This window comes from Acipenser ruthenus, chromosome 19 (assembly GCF_902713425.1).
Source record: "Acipenser ruthenus chromosome 19, fAciRut3.2 maternal haplotype, whole genome shotgun sequence".
Taxonomy (NCBI): Eukaryota; Metazoa; Chordata; class Actinopteri; order Acipenseriformes; family Acipenseridae; genus Acipenser; species Acipenser ruthenus.
The window spans coordinates 2,714,761-2,733,873 of NC_081207.1; the positions used below are offsets into that span (position 1 = coordinate 2,714,761).

Below are 19,113 nucleotides of genomic sequence, written 5' to 3' on the forward strand. Positions count from 1 at the left end.
ACAGCTGAAAACACGCAGACGCAGCTGCCCTGGAGCATGCTGGGAGTTGTAGTTGTTTGAAAAAGGCCGTCACCCAGAATTGCATTTAAAATTGACCTTTTTAAACCCACTGGCAACACCATTTCACTATCAAAATACAGCATATTGACATTCACAGTTCCGCCTCCCTAAAAAGCTAAAAATGCGATCTATATATTGTGGATTGCGTGCAGAAGTAATAGCCATACAAAGTATAGGGTCGTCTTTTTAAGTTTCCATATCCTACACTTTAATACCATTTTCACTGCTCCCTTCATAATTGCGCATTTGAACTTTTCATTATAATTTCTTTTTTCGCATTGTAATTTTGGGCAAGACTGATCCTCTAGCACTTACAAAACCGCTGGAGTAGTAATTTCATAGTATTGAAGTGCACGCATATCGTGGGTTGCACTGTACAAACAGAATGCATCGTTTGCAGACCTACTTCTGTAGAATTACTTCATGTACCCCAACTGTGAAGAATCAGGATACTGGACAGGGTTCCCTAATACTATTCGGAGGGTGGTACTGTATATTAGAATGGCATTTATTTAGTAAAATAGTTTCATGTACCTGGCTCTCGACCCAGAGGAACAGCCCAGTACCACCCATGTCTCGGCTGTAAGAAGCAACATTTTACACAATAAATAAACACAGTGACAAAGCACTGAGGAGGGACATGCATGAACTCATTATTGAACTCATTGAGAGTCGCTCAGAGTTTCCTCTTCTTTTCTGTAAGCATTCTTTTCCATTAAGTCACTTAACAAACAGTGAACTCCTCTCTTGTGAGCATGCAACACACACAGTCACAGCAAGACAAACAACTCTCTTGGTAGCTAAAGATTCCCAACTATTATTATCATAAAAAACGGAACCTCCCACTTGTCAATGCACTCTTCAGAGGGATGGTAAGATAATGCATTGTATCTTGAGCATCAGGTTATGTGGGTAAATGTATGACAAGCATCAGATACATGCAAATTGTTCTTTAACTGCGAACCAAACCCTTTCTTGCTTGTTGGTTCGACAAAGAAGCACTAGTTTAACTTGAAAAGCAGAAAGGCTCTTTTGTAAATAATACTGTAGCTGCTGATTGTAGCTGGATATATTTGAACCCTTTGGCAATTCCTGCACTTTCAAAATCCTCTCCACCTTAAACTGGTGCAAAAAACTAAACGTTCCATCTTACAGCTGTGTGCAGAAATATGATTCATTTCCACAGGCTGCTTCATAGAACTGATGAGAGAAGCAGCAGTGGCTGGATCCTAAGTTATCAACCAGAGCAATATGAGTACTGCATGGCCAGGACATCCTTCTAAATTTATTTTTGCAGAGCATATAGGGCCATCTGGTGGCCAACAGTTGTAACTGACATTTCATCAGTTGGGATTTTAATGTATAAAACAGTGCCATCCGGTGGCCAAATGTTTTCATTGCAGAAAGCCACCCCAAATGGAAAAGAAGCATGAAAAAGCGACATTAACAAAACCTTACTTCGTATGTCTTGTTGCAGAGTTCATGTGACAAGCCACAGGTCACTTCCTCAGACCACAAACCTTACTTGCCTCCACACCTGTTTTCTGAATATTGAAAATCAAATGATACTCAATAAACATTAAACAGCCATATCTCTGTACCGTTCAACAGAATGACTATTAATGTCATATAAAAAAAAAAAAGACATTTGTATGATGGGCGAGCCCCTGAAGACACAAACCATTATAGAGACCTCTTTCTTGGCAGAGAATTAGGTCAGTTTCACTCAGCCAGTACATTAAAATATGGCTTTGGTTACAGGAAACAACACAGATACAAAGCCGCCCATTTTAAAACAATGAGGGCAGCCCAGATCATACATATGCATTACACGTGCTGACATAAGTCCAGAGATCACATGTTATGCCTTGATTATTATGGGTTGTATCCAACACTGGGTGGAGTGCTGTCAATAGAACTGGGTCATTTTCTTTTGAACTCTCCTTTTCTTGACCAGTATGTGGAGCCCTGAGTCATACGCTGTCATTCGTATAGGAATGCTGGCCCTAAGCACTATTCATCAACTACAGACAGTGTATTGAAATGTTTACTGGCAACAGTAAAAGTGTACCAATGTTTTGTGCAACAAGTTAAGAGATACATTACTGATACCTTAGTAGAGACACATGTGGTAAATGTAATTTTGCAGATGCAAATATTAGCTGCTGGTAATGTGAAAATGGTTGTAAAAACAAATGCCCCAGTAGCTCTCCAGGACCAGGGTTGGAGACCCCTGCCCTACTGGCAGTATTTTTTTCCCTTACATTTTCCTAAACTGGAATTTGTAGAGCTCCCCTTACTCCTGTAAACCATGCTGTAAATTTGCGGGCACTCCCTTGAATGGGAAGCACGGTGACCGAATCTTGTAACCATGGTGCCCAGCAGACCTGGGATAAATAGCTATAGTTATAAAATTATGGTTCATTAACTATTTGGGGATATATTTAAATATTTTCAAATAGTATTTGTTTTCTGCAAAGAAATTTAAATATTTTCAAATAATATTTGACGTTGTGCAGTTACTAAAAACAAATTGATTTATTCGAGCATATATTTTGAAATATTTCAACTATTTTAAATAGTTAGTGTTTACAAATAAAATAGCAAATCCCACTATATTTGTCACAGGTCTGGTGCCCAGTTCATACCTTTATTAAGTTACCCCCTGAAATATGCAGCTCGGTTTGGAGTAACAGCCCCCTTAAACTCAGTGAGTGACAAATAAACACAAAACTAGAAATATGACAGTCCCAAGGCTGTGTTTAAATCTGTACGCTACCGCGTTAAAACACTAACACAAGCAGACAGGTAGAATAATTTAGTCTGACAATTGGAATGAGATGATCTCATTTCCATTCACAGTTCTGTCTCAGCCCGCGCAGCCACTACACTACAATTTCCAGAGACGATCTGAAGAGCACAAGCTGGATTGTGCATTCATGGAAAACAATAATGAGATTCGAAAAGATGAGGGGAAGTGGGATTGGTTCTGATGAGACGAGTTAAGAACATAAGAAGAACATAAGAAAGTTTACAAACGAGAGGAGGCCATTCAGCCCATCTTGCTCGTTTGGTTGTTAGTAGCTTATTGATCCCAGAATCTCATCAAGCAGCTTCTTGAAGGATCCCAGGGTGTCAGCTTCAACAACATTTACATTGCATTGCAGAGGGATGCCTTATATTATCCAGCTCAAATGAGAAAACAAGCAAACTGCTCTGATTGCAATGCTAACGGGGCAGGGCTCAGAGTGCTTTTGCAATAGGGGGTTGTCAGTGTAAAAAGACGGTATTTGCACGAGAGATGATTTCCACACACGGACACCCCCTAGCTGTTGTTTTTTGAACTGCATCATCATTTTGCACTCGGCGCTTGCTGCACACATTGCTTACCAGGTTCAAACCACCGAAACAGGCACTTGCTATAAATAGCCGTTTGTTTTGTTTCACTGACTTCACAGCTTTCAAATTATATACTATCATAAGTGTCATACGGTAATAGTGTCCTTGCTTATTTTGTTGAATGCAAGCCTTGTTTAAACAAATGTGTGTGTGTGGTTCTGTGATCAGTGCATACACTACCTCTTACGACAACTAACCCTGATGCATAATGCTAAGCGATTTGGGTTTAATACCATTCCGCATGCTATAGCAAGTATAGTTTGATTACGTGGTAAGACCCTTTCCAGTAAAAGTGACGGAAAACTCAAATGTAATTTGATTGCACAATAACTATGAATCTTGGAGGACTATCCTTTGGGCCACAGGGGGGCCTATAGCTAATGCATTTTAACCTGTTCAATTTGGTAAGTAGTTCTAGTTCCTGTGGAACTCCCTTGCTCGAACACTAGAATGCTGCTAGCATAGTCATTCTGTTGAAACCTCCTTTTGAAAATCACGAGGACTATTCTGCAAAAATACATTGTTACCATTTAGGGTTATTTATTCAACTCCGAGTAGTCAGTCTGTGAACCTGAGATTTGTTTGTATAGTTGCCTAAGTTAAGTACGCTTTTACACGCTTTTAGCATTGCTGTGGTTGTACCTGTCCGCGTATTGCATGCTGTTTAAATATGGTTATTAAATATAAATATATATATATATATATATATATAATCTGATTCAAACGCTAAAGCCAATTGCCACCTATATTTCTCCAAAAAATGTACTCGCATCATTTTTTAAAATACAGAATCTAGCAGTGATCGTGAGTTACCGCCATACGAGTGTAAGTCGCCCTGGATAAGGGCGTCTGCAAAGAAAGAAAGAAAGAAAGAAAGAAAGAAAGAAAGAAAGAAAAATAATAATAATAATAATAATAATAATAATAATAATAATAATAATAATAATGATAATAGTTTGACATTTTTATGCCAATTCAGAGATAAATTTTGACATCGGCGCCGCTAGTGTAGTGGTATCATGCAAGATTCCCATTCTTGCGACCCGGGTTCGATTCCCGGGCGGCGCACAGGATTTTTTTTTTTCACATTTAATTATTTACATTTTGTTTCCATTCCGGCTTTATTTATTATTTCATACTAACATTGGAGTTTGTTTATTTAAAAAAATATTTATCAAATACAAAACAAACAAACAAACAAACAAAAAAACAACAAACAAAACAAAACCTTCCAAGCAGTAGTTTTACATACCTTATAATTCTTACTAATATACATAATAATGTCGCGTTTTGGATACATGCAAATTAATTTATGGTATTATATTTTATACTTCGATGTATATATTATTTTTAATGAATAATAACTACTACAAGCTGATCCCCATGACATTAGTTTGCACTCGTGTGGCAGTGAAAAGGCGTCAGACGAGCACAGGCACAGCGTCCTGTTGCCAAGCAACTTTGAAACAACCCACATTGCAATCCAAATTTGGAAGGAGAATGACACAACATGAAGACGAGGGACAAAAGTAGGAAAAATACGACGTGACAGATTTGTAGAACACCGTCATCGAGTCCCTAAATAAAAATCTCTACATATTTTGTTTTAATGAAAAAGCAATTGCTGTGCAAACTTGATTTTTAAACACGGGATACAGCAGCTTTAGTCTCAAAATTTGTCTTTCAGTTTTTTGCTTTTAACGTAGGCTAATAAAATGTTTACGCGAGTAGCAGAAAGTACCGAATTAACTGTGTATAAAGTGGACTCGGCAACCGAGCTGAGATGCGCGAAGGGCGATGCCTCCCTTAGTTTTTGTGGGTCCTGTGCCTCGTGTATTCTCAAATCGAAACTTTCCGCGACTTCAGAGTGGTTCAGACGAGCAGGCGACGTGACAAAAAAGAGGTTTCTTACCGGCATCATCAAGAGATGCGAGAGCCTGGATTTGCTGCAGAATATAGAGAACGTTTTGAAAGCGACGATGGGGAAAGATTTCACCTACTCCAGGTCCCGAGCTAACCCTAGCCTCCCCCAGGATGTGACCACCTGGGGCTCCGACCGAGCACTGGACCCGAAAGTGCTCGGGAAAGACATGCTGGAGACCTGGGACTGGTTCAAACGGAGCGGGTACTGGAGCAAAGCGAACTACATGCTTGGGCTGCTGGTGATGTGTGATGCTGAGATCTTACATGTGGCAGGCAACCTCATTAGAGTTCTGGTTGTAAGGCAGAAAAAAAATGCCTTCTCCAGAAAGTCTTGCGGAGGTAAAGCACCGTTTCCTAGTACGACTATGTACTATTTCACCAGAGATGAGATCACATTGCCAAACCTTTGTAACTGCATGCCAATTTCTGATATGATGTAGAGAGAACTGAGACGAGTGAGAGTGAAGTGCGTATTACACACCAAGGAGTGTAAGATGATAAGACATTAATGGTTTGCTTGTAGAGAGAATGAAACGGAGTCACAGAAAAAAGGGGCGGTTGTGCCAGGCTCATTTCAATCTTAATCAGTGTAGCAAAGGGTTTGGAATACAACCCTACCCTTTTTAAAAAGTACATTATTTGCCTACAATCATTCTGGTAAATTGTTGCATGGTATTCCCTTTTATTCTCTTTGCATATTACAATACAGTATTCAGCCACTTAGAATCAAAGGGAGACAGTAACACCTGAAAGCCATGCTATCTCGTGAGGACTTGATTCTGTTGTTTAGACCATCAGGAGGATGAGACCGCTTCTCTCCCAGAGTCTCACTACTCGTTCCGGACAGACCAACACCCAGAGCTGGACCTGCTGATGCAAGCCTGTCCCGGGTACGAGCCTGTTACCAAGGAAACATTCCCCAGCAACTGGGGCCAAGAATCGGAGGATGCTGTGATAGCTGAGGACGCATCCCTGGGATCAGCGGGGCCAGGTGGGTTCAGAGAAGAGCCCCCTACACTGTTACAGTTATTATTATTGTTATTGACTTGCAAACAGAAATGCCCACTTTAAAAAAAGAATCATTTTTATTTACAATAATTGAATCAGGATTAATTACAATAATTGAATCAGATTCTTAAGAATCTGCTTTGAAAGTCTGAAATAAATGACAATCACTAATGGAAATGGCTGTTCCCTGATTTTTTTTTGCTTTTCCCAGTCGACTCCAGACAGCTGATGCAGGGCCCCTGGACAGGGGAGGGGCAGGGGAGGTTGTGCACCAACAGCACTGAGTGCAGTGATGAGGACTCGGTGTCCTCTGACCACCCTGCCCTCATGATCGTCCCCACCTCCTTCCAGTCCACGTCAGGGGTCAGCCGTTACAGAGACTTCCTGCGCGGGCTGCCTGTACACCTGGCCAAGTGTATCCTGGGTGAGATATCCAGTTACCGGACAGCCGCCACACACAAACAGAGGCAGGCAGATTGCATTTCACTTGCACTTTTGAACCATATGGGGTTGTTCCTTGAACTTGGGGTTCGGAGGGTCACGGTAAGGGGTGACAACTCAGCCCACATTGCTTGATGGCTTGTCTCTGTTACCAGCATGCTCTGTAGGTAGACTAGTAAAAGATGAATACAGGATATTGTTTCAGATTTGGGGTTTTGTTTTGTTTCACCCATACCTGGCTTTGTGACTACCAGTGACACTTTTCTTGGGGTAGAATCAAGTCGTGCTGAAGAATCAAGTTGGTTGCAAAATTGCTTCCAGTTGTTTCCAATTGTTTTGCCGTACTTTCCCTGTGTAGTTTTGTTTTTTCTTAAAAAACTGGCTTTGTTGTGTTAGAGCTGCCCCCGACAATGTGCTACCTGACACCTGCGATGCTTGTGTGCTGAATGACCTTCTGTACACAGCGGGGATTTTTGTGAATGGCACAATATGTGTTGACATTCCCTGGTATTGCTCCATTAAAGTCAAACAAAGATGGGACACTGGATGGCACGGCAATGACAGATTGCCTAAAGGCAAACTAATTAGTCTCCTAGCTAGCCGCTCCTGTGGGTGATTTGTGGGGAGCTCTGCAGTTTGCTTCCAAGCACTAGAACTTAGCAACCACACAGAACAGGGGGTGTGTCTCTTTGTGTCTTTCCCTGTTGGACTGCTGGATTGTTGACCTACCATTGGCAGGTTTTATAGCCAGGCAACGAGATAACACGGCGCTCGTACACAAAGGTGTCTGTCTGGTTCGTTATAAAAGAAGGTAAGGCTAGCTATAAATAGTCACCCAGTCTTATACTGCAGGCATACTAAGTCAGGGTATAGCTTAGTCTGCCAGGCTCCCTTGTGGATCATCATCAATGAAGAACAACTTGTCTTGAATATGCGTTCTGTTTTCAGCAGACTTTCTTCCATTTCGTTCATCAATCCTTTTCTAGGTGATCCTAATCTAATCTGCACTCCCTTCTTTACTCTTCCCAAGAGGACATTTCAATTGTAATGTAATTTATTTATATAGCGCCTTTCATACCACAGTATCTCTAAGCGCTTTTCATGTTGGTTAAAACAAAAAGAGGTCTGCAATATCAAGTAGTAAAAATTACAAAGGAGCAATAAATAATAATAATAATAATAATAATAATAATAATAATAATAATAATAATAATAATAATAATAATAATAATAGCACAATCAAAATAAAACAATTGACTAACACAGGACATGAATAAGAATGATACAACACAAGATTATAAAAATAAGACAATAAAATAGATAATTGCATTTGTAAATCAGCTTAAAAAGGCTAAACTATAAAAGTAAGTCTTTAATCTTGACTTAAAATATTCACTGAAGCAGCATCTCCAATAGAAAAGGGCAGAGTAAATTATCGAAATGCCAACCTGGTTCAGTTAATCAAAATATGATCATTTTGATCAGGAGTAGCAGTGTGGAGTAGTGGTTAGGGCTCCGGACTCTTGACTGGAGGGTTGTTGGTTTAATCCCTGGTGGGGGACACTGCTGCTGTACCCTTGAGCAAGATACTTTACCTAGATTGCTCCAGCAAAAACCCAACTGTATAAATGGATAATTGTATGTAAAAATAATGTGATATCTTGTAACAATTGTAAGTCGCCCTGGATAAGGGCGTCTGCTAAGAAATAAATAATAATACATGTGTGTCTCTTTTTATATGCAGTAGTTTTCTTTAATTGTATGTAAAATGTCCAAAGTGCTGTATATACTGTACCAGGGGTACACAGACCAAGTCCCGGAGGTATATAGTCCTACATGTTTTATAGCTATAGCTGGTTCTGACCTGGAATGAAGCTTAAAGTTGCAAGGTAGACTGATGAAGTTGAACAGTGGCTTACATTTGTTCCAAGAACACTGACATTCCTGAGAGTACCAAAGCTAAAATGAAGTTATATAGATCTATTGTCATCCAGGTTCAACACCATTTAAACCACCAGTTATAAATTCTGCCTTTCTATAAAGCCCTGTGTCAGTTACAACCAGGGTAATTTACAAGGCAAGTGAATGACAGAACAAGTACAGGACAGTAGGCAAACATGTCATCCATTGTGAGATCACCAACGTACTGTGATGAAGTCCACTGTCTGAGCAATCTGAACTGTGACCTCGTCAACTATTCAGTTCTGAGCGTTGCCACCCTTTGCGTGCAGAACTGGACTTGGGACCATTTAAAACATGTTTTTGCCATTAAGCTTTGTGCGATCTAATGGAGTGATTGAAATGGGAATAATATCTTCCGCTATCTCTTGCAGGGTTTCTGGATAAGCATTCCCTGGTGAACTGCTTGTGCGTTTCCCAGTTTTGGCGGTTCCTGGCAGAGGAGGTCCAAAAGGAGGTGGTGGTTTGTAGAATGGTCCAGAATGAGGCGATGATCCTGCAGGTACAGTCCCTTCATAACCACACACGTTGTTCAGGACCTGCGTTGCAACGTGTCCTGTGACAGAATGTTAAAGACACTTCAGTCCCATCTCCTCTCTTTCTTCAGGGGAGCTCCCCCAAAGGAATCAGTGCTGTGTATGCCAAAATCTGCAATGTGCCTGTGCCAATGTCTGCAGATGATGGGAGTCTCATCCCTGTACTGAGCATCGGTAAACCAAAGGTAAGCAATCCATTTATTCTTAAACTCATTCCTTTCAAAAGAAATACTTCAGTGTCATTTGATTCAGGCCGATAGTTTGAAGTCAGCTCTTTTCCACATTAACACTGGTTCCAAGGGGAAGTAATGCAATCTATTTGAAGATGTATTTTGTGAAGAAACAGTATTCTATTCTGTCAGGGTGCACTCTTCATAAGCAGACACAAGGCTAGATTCTCATGAGCACAGTTTTTTTCAGAAAAAAAAAATCCAAACATTTGATAGAATTACAAAACCAAAACGAAACAACTTGCTCGTTAGTCTTCTTAAGTAGTTTCTTTTTGTATTAGGGGTTTTTCCAGAACACGATTTTTCGGCACACAACAAAGCAGTTAAGAGGCATCTCTCGATTGTTGTTGGTGTATCTTTTTATGCTGCAGGATTCCAGTTTGGAAGCAGTCTATGCCGGGCTGCAAACCAAAGCCGAAAAAATGGAAGAGAGGAACGTTTACTGTGGATCTTACAATGTCCTTGTACTGTCCGACCAGTAGGTAGCACACTACTTCAGATGTAGCTTTTGTAAAAATCATATTTAAAAGCAACCTTACAAAAGTTTCCCTTAGCAAAAGCATAGCAAAGTGTAATAGAGCACAGTGAAAGAACACTAACGCATAGGTAAGCATTGTAAAGAATAGCAAGGTATGGTAGAGCATGTAAATAAACATGACAAACCAGGGTAAACTATGGTAAATGCATAGTATAACCATGTGAAATGCATGGTAAAACAGCAAAAATACAGTGCATTCCAGGGCATGATGAAAGGTATATTGGTTCTGTAGTTTTATATTGACTTTCTGTAATTGTGCACAGTGAAGACCCATCTAGGACAGTCCATTACAACGGAAGGAGGCTGTTGGCGATCGGCTCTAAAGACAGGAAGGTCAGAATCCTTGATGTGGTCAAAGCCAAGGAAGTGCCTCCTACCATCAGCGGCCATGCTGGGAGTGTCATAGTGGTGTTCATCTGTGAACAAAGAGGCGTTGTGATCAGTGCCGGTTATGATCTGAGCATCAGGTTGGTACGGAATTTAAAGTATAGGAAAATAAAAAAAATTACAAAGTACTCTATGTATTTACAGGGGCAAAAAAATTTGTAACACTTTACGTTAAGTGCCTCTAATGACTGTGTATTTACATATAGTTACTTAGTAAACACATGTGCAAATACACACGATTACAATGTTATTATGCATAGTTACAATGTGCTTAATGTGTAAATCGATTTTCATGATTTGCAGGTATGTAAATACACAATTTTAAGATGCAAATACTGACTGTGCCAAAGGCAGAATGGAAACGATCACATAGTGACATGCACCTGTTTAGTGTGGGAGTCCATTCCTGATCAGAACAACGTGCTGTAAAGGGAAGTTGCAAATTCAATAAACTGCCATTGATTATTGTATAAATTGCAATTGTGAGGTGTGTAGTGAAAAGATGAAATGCATTACATTTTAATTTGCTACACAGCCTGTTTGCACTAATGAACCCCCCCCTCCACAGATGCTGGAACATTAACTCTGGAGACTGTATGAAGATCCTACGAGGTCATCTGGGCACGATAGGCTGCTTAGATCTGTATGAAAACAGTCTGGTGTCTGGAGCTAAAGACTGCAAAGTCAAAGGTTAAACAAACCAAACAGTAATACAGCTTTTCTTAGCAATGTACAGAAATTGTGACAGGAACATTTATTTTTAATTTTTTCATTTGATTGCTTGCCTCCGGGTTAATTTCAGTGCATATTGAAATCAGCAGAGCTCCTAGATCTACATTTTCAGGCTTCAGCAGGCTCTTCATTGCTTTCTGTATCGATGAAGCACACTGTCATGTTTTATACCTCTCCCACTCTCTTTCTCTCTCTAAAATCAAGTCCTGATCACCATTTTTTTAAAGCAGAACTTTATCTTAAGTGGGGTTCTTCCTTTTTTAAATGTGCATTGCTCCATCTCCTGGCCAGATGCTATAGTTGCTCTGTTATTTTAAAATACCAATTTCAATGTTTTTCGTAAAGGCTTTGTCAAATTTGCATGGTCTGCAAACCCTCTTTAACGTTCCCCTAGCTTGCAGAAAGGTGGCCAGTCTGCATGAAGATCACTATTCCAGTTGATCCAGGCCTACACAATGCTCTTTTGATATATGGCCAGCTAAAGATATGGAACACACACTGGTTTCATGCTGTTTACTAAGCCACATGTAAACAGTATGTTTGTTCACCGTACATTTTACTATAGGGAATTGTCAACTGGCTATAGCGTTTTGCATCGCGAAGGGATATTAAATGTAATGCATTTTCTTGAACCAGCTTATCGTACAGTATATTAAGCTGCAAATGGCTTTTGGTAGGGTTAGGGTTCAAAATCCTGTTTCTTTCTTTCTTTCTTTCTTCCAGTGTGGAACATACTGACGGGGAATTGCATCAATAGGTGTAATTTTAAGCACAAAGACCCCATCGTGGCTGTGAAGATAAACAGGGAGTATGTGCTGAGCAGTTGCAAAGGAGGCCTAGTTAAACTCTGGCACATCGCCACTGGCAACCTCATCAAGGTAACTCTCACAGCGATGGATAAGATACCTCTCCTGTCCTTGTGCACATTCTCCCACATTCAGGACTTGCAGTAGAAATGGACCAGAGTGCAGCATAGGGAATGACATTGTCATTGCTATTTTATTAAAGTGTACTGCAGTGCAGCATGGTAAAGCCGGGGCTTCTCTGTGTCAAACACAATGCATTTTCATCACCTTAGTCAGGAACTCTTGTCAAGCCCTTCTTTTTGTGAAATCACCTTGCAAGACTGAATGGTTATTTTTATATTTAATGAGGACTGAGGACCACGTTTATCTAGAGAGCCACGTGAGAACGTCATTGCAGTTCCTGTACTATCGAAAATATAAGTGCATGCAACTATGTGGAAAAAAAAAAAGAAGCATTGTTTTTGCAGTGTGCAGACACTTGCCTGGTAAAATCACATAATGATTGGAAATGATCATGACAGCGTAAAGACAAAGGGTTTCCATTTCTTACATAGACAGGTGTTTATATATTGTTATATTTTACAGTATATAACTGACGCCACATTACCCACAGTGAGTTCATGGTGTTATTAATAGTTTTTGTTATGCTTAAACCCATATTTTTGGTTTGATCTGGCTTTTGATTCAATTCTCTCACACATGAGCACGTGCACACATGTTCACATATACAATAAGCACACCCTCAAATACAGGTGCACGGGCTTAGTGATTTTTCTGATGGCCTTTTTCTCACGAGGGTGCCAATTCTATTGAATCTTTGTTTCAGACTCTGCAAGGACACCAGGGGGAAGTGAAGGGGCTTTACTTTGATGACTGGCACATCTTCTCGGGGGGAGAGGATGGATACGTCAAGGCGTGGAGCATGCACCCGCAGTTCAACAGGTGCCTGAGGACTTTCAGACACCCAAAGTAAGTCAAGCAAAAGGTACTGCTCATTGTTTCTGCACAGGAGGGGTTTCGCACAGGCTAGGATGGTTGTATATGCCCAACAGCTATATGTGTATACAGCTATGGCCAAAAGTTTGGCATCACCTAGAATTTTAGATCTTTTATTTAACATCATGTAACCAAAAGTCTAACGGAAGCCATAATAGTAGTACAGTATTTCATGATAGATTTCAAAATGTCACATTTTTCAATTTGCCAATTTTTTGTTAAGTATGGAAAACTATAAAATGGTGTGCCATTTGATATGTTAACATAACATTATTCAGCAGGTTTCTTTCAACTTTATCAGTTAATTCTATAGGGTGATGCAAAACGTTTGGTCATAGCTGTAGGATTACTACTGCTTCAGAAGGGAACTGAGTTATGTATAACTCATGAGCTGTAATAGAAGTCCTAAGCTGAATTCCCTGAAGCGCTGCATGTGTGTTTGTGGTTTCTCATTGAACCTGCAGCCAAACCTCCCGCTGATGGACAACCGCCCAGGACCCCTCGCAGCGACCCCCCGAGCGGCGATTCATCACAAACTCAACAAGCTGGCAGGCTGTGTATTCTCCTCGCTGGGGTGTACCTGATGTAACATTTCTATGCAAACGTTTCAAAGCTGACCTGCAGCTATTTGTTTCCTTTGTCCGGTTTTGCAGGGAAGTCACATGCCTGGCATTCCAATACCTGCGTCTGATCAGCGGCTGTGCGGACGGGAAGATCCGGATCTTTAACTTCCTGACGGGAGACTGTCTCCGGGAGATGAGAGCCAACAGCAGATCAAACCCAGTCCTCTCCATCAACCTCAGTGATAACAGGTTATTAAATGGAGGAGTAACTCATGCTGCTTACGCCATACTATGAACTGCATGTGTAGGGTGTCTCTTATTGTTCTAAGAACACTTTACAGTTTAATAGGAACTATTATTACACATAACAAAGTTTTTTTTACTTTAGAGTTGTGCTGCATGTTCTATGCACCGGATGACCTGTACATAAGCTAAGATGCGCTGGAATTTTGATAAATCCTTTATGGCGATGATTTTTCATATATGACTTATCATACCATAAGGCTTTTGAATGTGAGCTAATCCCTTGTAAAAGTTTACCATGGTATTTTTGCATGATATTTTTGCAGTTTTATCATGCTTATGGTTTGCCATGTTTATTAATATGCTTTACCATGCCTTGCTATTTTTTACAATGCTTGCCTATGCTTTACTGTGCTTTCACTGTGCTTTATTAAACTTTGCTATGTTTTTATTATGTTAAACATTTATAAGGGAGCAGCCAGAATATACTGACACATTACCAGTCTCTTATGAGGTTGTTTCATGATCATCACAACTTGGACCCATACACTACAATGTGACTTTCAGAATCTTAGCTATAAAAAACATTTCTAATTCTATGTGTTTTTCATGATGCCATATCGTTTATGTCTTGTGATCAGTTGCTCAAAGTGGGATAAACTGCCATGCGACATTGAACTTACCCGTGCAATGCTTCACAATGCTTGCCTGTTCTTTAGCGTGCCCTATTACACTTTGCTATGATTTTGGCTCAGTAGTCTTACAGACGAGGTGATGCCTGTGCTTTGTCTCCCCAGCATTGTGCTGAACACCCAGTCCAGCGTGCTGCTGTTCCAGTTTGCACAGGTGGAATGGGACTACAAGGTGCAGGAGGTGGTGAAGCAGCAGCGGAGGGACTATAACTTAACGCCAGCCCTCAAGAAGCACTCCTACCCCTATGTACGCGCCCAGCGCATGAAGAGGGTGGGCTCCACCAACCAGAAGATCTACCACCGAGGGGAGAAGGAGCTGGACACAGCAGACGCTGGACTCTCCCACCACGCACGCAGCCTGTCCGCAAACAAGATGCAGAGGGCACAAAGTATGTCGTTCTGAAGTGCAGTCACCTGCCTTTCCTCTTCCTTGCATGCAGTGGTCTTTCTGTAATCTTAAAAGCTGCTCTATTGCCAATGCTGTGTTTTGAGTGCATTCAGATGGAATGCATTCACACAGTCTGGCCTGTACTGTTCACCTTGTTTTACGCATTCCGCGATATTTGGGCTGAACAGGGTCTCTGCGTTATGTGCAGGCATTCAGAAGGAGTCAATGAGGCCGGCAACATGGAACGAGCTGCAGAGCTACCGCCGGAGCATGGCGTACATCGACCTACAGCCAGAGTTCTTCACCAAGCCACCCTCCGTCCTTGAGCCAGGCAGACCCTTTCGGAGCATCAGCCCCGAGCCACAGAGCAGGGCGAGCCACGCGCCAGACTCGGGTAAGAAGGACAATCACCCTGCTTTGGCGCTTGCATCTTTACACTGGCTACCTGAACCTTAACGAATCTGAGGGGGAGTTGTCTTTTGGCTGGAACCGTAAAGACTTGCTCATTTTTAGTAGGGTTGGGGGAGATGATCTGTGTATGCACGCTCAGTTTTTCATTGTGTTGCTGCTTTTGCGAAAGGACGTCAATCAAAAAGTAATATTTTTCAGTTAAAATTTACGAAATTAACGATACAATTCATTAATGTTTTGATACCCTGGCATACTTTTCTGGTCTCTAGAAGCTGTTTTTTCTCCACAGCTAAAGAATCGGGCCGAGGGTCTTCATTACGCCTGGCTCGCAGTGAGCACTCTGTGCTGGAGCGTGTGAGGAAGAGGGGGCCCCATGGTTCCATAACCCCTGAGCGCCTCCTGCTGTCTGTTAGCACGCTCCAGCGTTCGCAGAAATCAGGCGAAAACACGGAGCGCAACTCTGCCGTCCGGGATGCCTGGGGCTCCCTTTCCTCCCCTCAGTCAGTTGGGAAGCTGACTGGGCCGACGAAGAAACATCCAAAAACACCTGCCGATCCCACCTCTCTGGGTCGCTCCGTGGAGATGGTAACAACCTACACTCCGCTAGTCACCAAAGGGGTGGAGCTGAAGCTTGGGAACTCTTTCTACGGGAGTCACGTCAAATCCAGCATTCCCAAACCATCCCTTGTGAGACCCCAATCCTGCGCGGGATTCGGAGAACCGAGAAAGCAGGGAGCCGGGAAGAAAAGGCCACAGAGCACATCCGGAGTGCAGGTTCAGGAGATCGGCAGCTTCACCACTACGGCAGAGGAGCTGCTCCAGATGACACCGAACAGGATGGGGATTTTCAGAACCCCCACGAAGCAGGTCACCTTCAAAGAGGCCAGCGTGAAGATCGAGAGCCCGAAGCAGAGGGATCCCTACCGGGAGCACAGTATGTTCAGGCTGTGGACGGCCAAGCAGGAGAAGCAGGCATGCCAGCACAGCCTGGCTGAGAAGAAGGAGACTGATGACAGGGATGCCGAGTGCAAGAGAGCCTGGCTTATGAAAGTCAAGGGGCTGCCCATTGCAGACTTCACCAAAGATGGCCAAGTGGCTGCCCCTGAGCTGGGCTATGGCGTTTACATCTGAGATCACTGAGCCGTGCTGAACTCATGGCTCTGTATAGACTTAACAGCGTTTTGTGGGCTGTGAAGGAATACCACTTTTATTCCACAGGTTCAGGAATACACAAATATCACGCCCTAATATTAGCTCTGGAGTGTCAGTTGAGGTGAAATGTTGATGGAATATAAGAGTAGTTTATTGTAATAACATGTACGTTAACTGATTTTGATCATGTGATATTGTGTATTTACAATGTAGCTTTGAAACACTGTTGTAACACTTCTAAAAGGTTACAATCAATACTTTCCAATACTGTATACTTTGTTATAGGTAACCGCTGTACCAAAACAAACACAAGATGGCAGTAGAGCTTCAGCATAGAAAGTAGAATGCACTTTTTTAAATTTTTAATGGTAATTTCTAAGGCAAATGGTGTCCTGTAACCATACTTTCCAAAATGCTATAGTAGATACTATAGTATATTATAGGATACTGTAGGGTTTAGGATGGTACTACAGTATTTGTTTTATAAGTGTAAAACAAATGTAAAAATAATGTGATATCTTGGAACAATTGTAAGTCACCCTGGATAAGGGCGTCTGCTAATAAATAAATAAATAATAAAATAAGGGGTGCTAGCAAGGGACAGGCCTCGATATGCCAAACACACGCTGCTCAGCTACCCACTTTGCTGCTGAATCTGAACCAAAAATACATTGTGTGTTGTGCTGCCTCCACCTGGGTGTGTTGGCTCTATCCACCTTTTCTAATTAGAGCAGACCAAGCAGACTGCACTTACAAAGACAGGCTGATAATGGTATTATCTGACTTGCCAGCTCCCCTACAGTTCAGTTAATTAGAGTGAGAGGGAGAGAGGGCGCCGAGTCAAGCATTTATACCGTTTAAAAAAACGCCTATATTAGCTCTACTACTGGCATGTACCGTTTTTTATTTATTAAAAGGCAATTAAATCTCTTATAAGAATATACATGAAAAGTGATACAGATGGGCTGAAAAGTGAACATCTGGTCATGGCAGCGTTAGCAGGGTATTTGTTGTGCATTGTGTGTCATATATGTTACAGTGGTTTGAAAAAAGTGCCGGTATGCACAGAAAAAAATGTGCTGGGGAGGATTCGTTTGATTTTACCACATTCAGCCAGAGCTACAGATTATGATTAATTATGTACATTTTATTCACAGTCAGCAGTACTGATAGGTAGTGTGTAAATAGTACTGAGTGGTTTTTTTTTTTCAGTTTTTGATTAACGTTCCTTTTTCCTGTTGATTTGTATAAGTTTCATTTATATCCAAGCTGAAATGGGTAAGTTCCAGCTGGAATATACCACAGTTGGTATCATACAAGTGATAAAAAAAGAAAAAACAAGTCAAAGTAGCACAAATCACAAATAAATATATAAAAGAGAGACGGCTGCAGATTTAGCTGTTGTTTTTTTTTCTTTCCTTTCCTTTGTAAGTGCTACTAATTGTTCTAGGGGAGTACAAAGCACTTGACAAATTTATCTTCCAAACAACTCAAGGGAGATTAAAGCCTGGGATCCCAGGTGGGTTCATGTGATTAGTTTTTGTAGCGGAGGATGATCTGTTCAGAACTTCTAACGGCTGTGGCAGATTTCTCTCCCCTGAAAAGTCTCTAATGGCTGATAAAACAGCCCAGGGCCGATTATCTAAAGAGCTCCAAGCTGTGGATCCGACAGTGAAGACAACACCAGTGTTCTCGTACCACTCCGAGATCCCTGCCCTTTGGAGGGTTGTTAGTCTTTGCATGGATTTATTTTTATTTTTTAGAGCTCAATTTAGCAAAGCAATATCCACCACCACCCAAATAGCTCTTTCAACAAACTCGCTTTTTGGGTATTTTCTTGGTTTCCTGCCTAATTGAGATTTTTAAGACTAAGACTGTCGGATTAAACAGCAGGCATGACCACACAATTTACACTATCTACCTCTGGAGTATTGGAACTTTGAGAATATTAACATTTGAGAAAAGGTATTACTGCACTTCTCTCATCTATACACACACTTTAGCCCCCACCTCTCTCTATATGGCCCCTAGCACAGCTATAGTTGTACATTGGGGTGTAATGAACCACATTCTACCTCAAGGAGGCGACAGATCTCTCCTGGTGTCTCAGATCAGATTCTGTTTTGACAGGTGAAGTGCTTGGCATCAACAGAACCAAGAATTGTCTCGGCTGCAAGGATACACACCACACATTCAGTGACACGCAAGCGGTATCACTGGACAGAGTGTGTGCTTGCTGAGTGTATGTTATAAAAACAGACACACAGCCTGCAGAGATAGTTTTAGATGGCTGTGAGATGGAAATGCAGTCTCGTGGGATTTTTTCATGGGTACTTAGTTAGGGTGCTTGGTTTGTCCAAGCCATTTGATAGATTTGTGATACTTAACTGATAATTGGTTTCATTTGTGTTCGTATTTTGTATGAAAAAGATACTGCATACCGTTATAAACGTTTACCACAGTATTTTTGCATGGCATTCTGGCTTTATACTTTTCATTTACCATAGTTTACCTCACTGTGCTTTACAATGCTTTACAACAACAACAAAAAGAACAAAAACAATGTTGATTTGAAGTACTTCTGTTACCAACATAATATTACCTTCATGAACTCAACTGAAAAGCCATATTTACATGTCAATGGGAGCT

The 19,113-nt window shown here is 41.3% G+C and overlaps 1 protein-coding gene and 1 non-coding gene across 2 annotated transcripts; both read left to right on the plus strand.

The window, feature by feature from the left end:
* The first annotated feature begins 4,456 nt into the window (after nt 1-4,456).
* Nucleotides 4,457-4,527, plus strand: trnag-ccc (transfer RNA glycine (anticodon CCC)). Its single transcript has one exon. It is a non-coding gene; the product is annotated as a tRNA-Gly (tRNA).
* Nucleotides 4,528-4,955: 428 nt separating this feature from the next.
* Nucleotides 4,956-18,830, plus strand: fbxw10 (F-box and WD repeat domain containing 10). Its single transcript, XM_034040802.3, has 14 exons — nt 4,956-5,721; nt 6,173-6,373; nt 6,602-6,814; nt 9,165-9,292; nt 9,398-9,511; nt 9,928-10,034; nt 10,358-10,561; nt 11,050-11,171; nt 11,937-12,091; nt 12,846-12,988; nt 13,669-13,827; nt 14,619-14,902; nt 15,110-15,295; nt 15,602-18,830. Exons 1-14 carry the CDS (start codon nt 5,175-5,177, stop codon nt 16,441-16,443), a joined length of 3,405 nt encoding a protein of 1,134 aa, XP_033896693.2. The 5' UTR covers nt 4,956-5,174; the 3' UTR covers nt 16,444-18,830.
* Nucleotides 18,831-19,113: the final 283 nt, after the last annotated feature.

What these genes read in the sequence shown, in the direction of transcription:
- fbxw10 (XM_034040802.3), top strand. Translation starts at nt 5,175, where the DNA reads ATGTTTACGCGAGTAGCAGAAAGTACCGAATTAACTGTGTATAAAGTG. An exon ending in CCTGGCCAAGTGTATCCTGG is followed by an intron (nt 6,815 to 9,164) that starts GTGAGATATCCA and finishes TATCTCTTGCAG; the next exon opens with GGTTTCTGGATAAGCATTCC. An exon ending in GAGCCACGCGCCAGACTCGG is followed by an intron (nt 15,296 to 15,601) that starts GTAAGAAGGACA and finishes TTTTCTCCACAG; the next exon opens with CTAAAGAATCGGGCCGAGGG.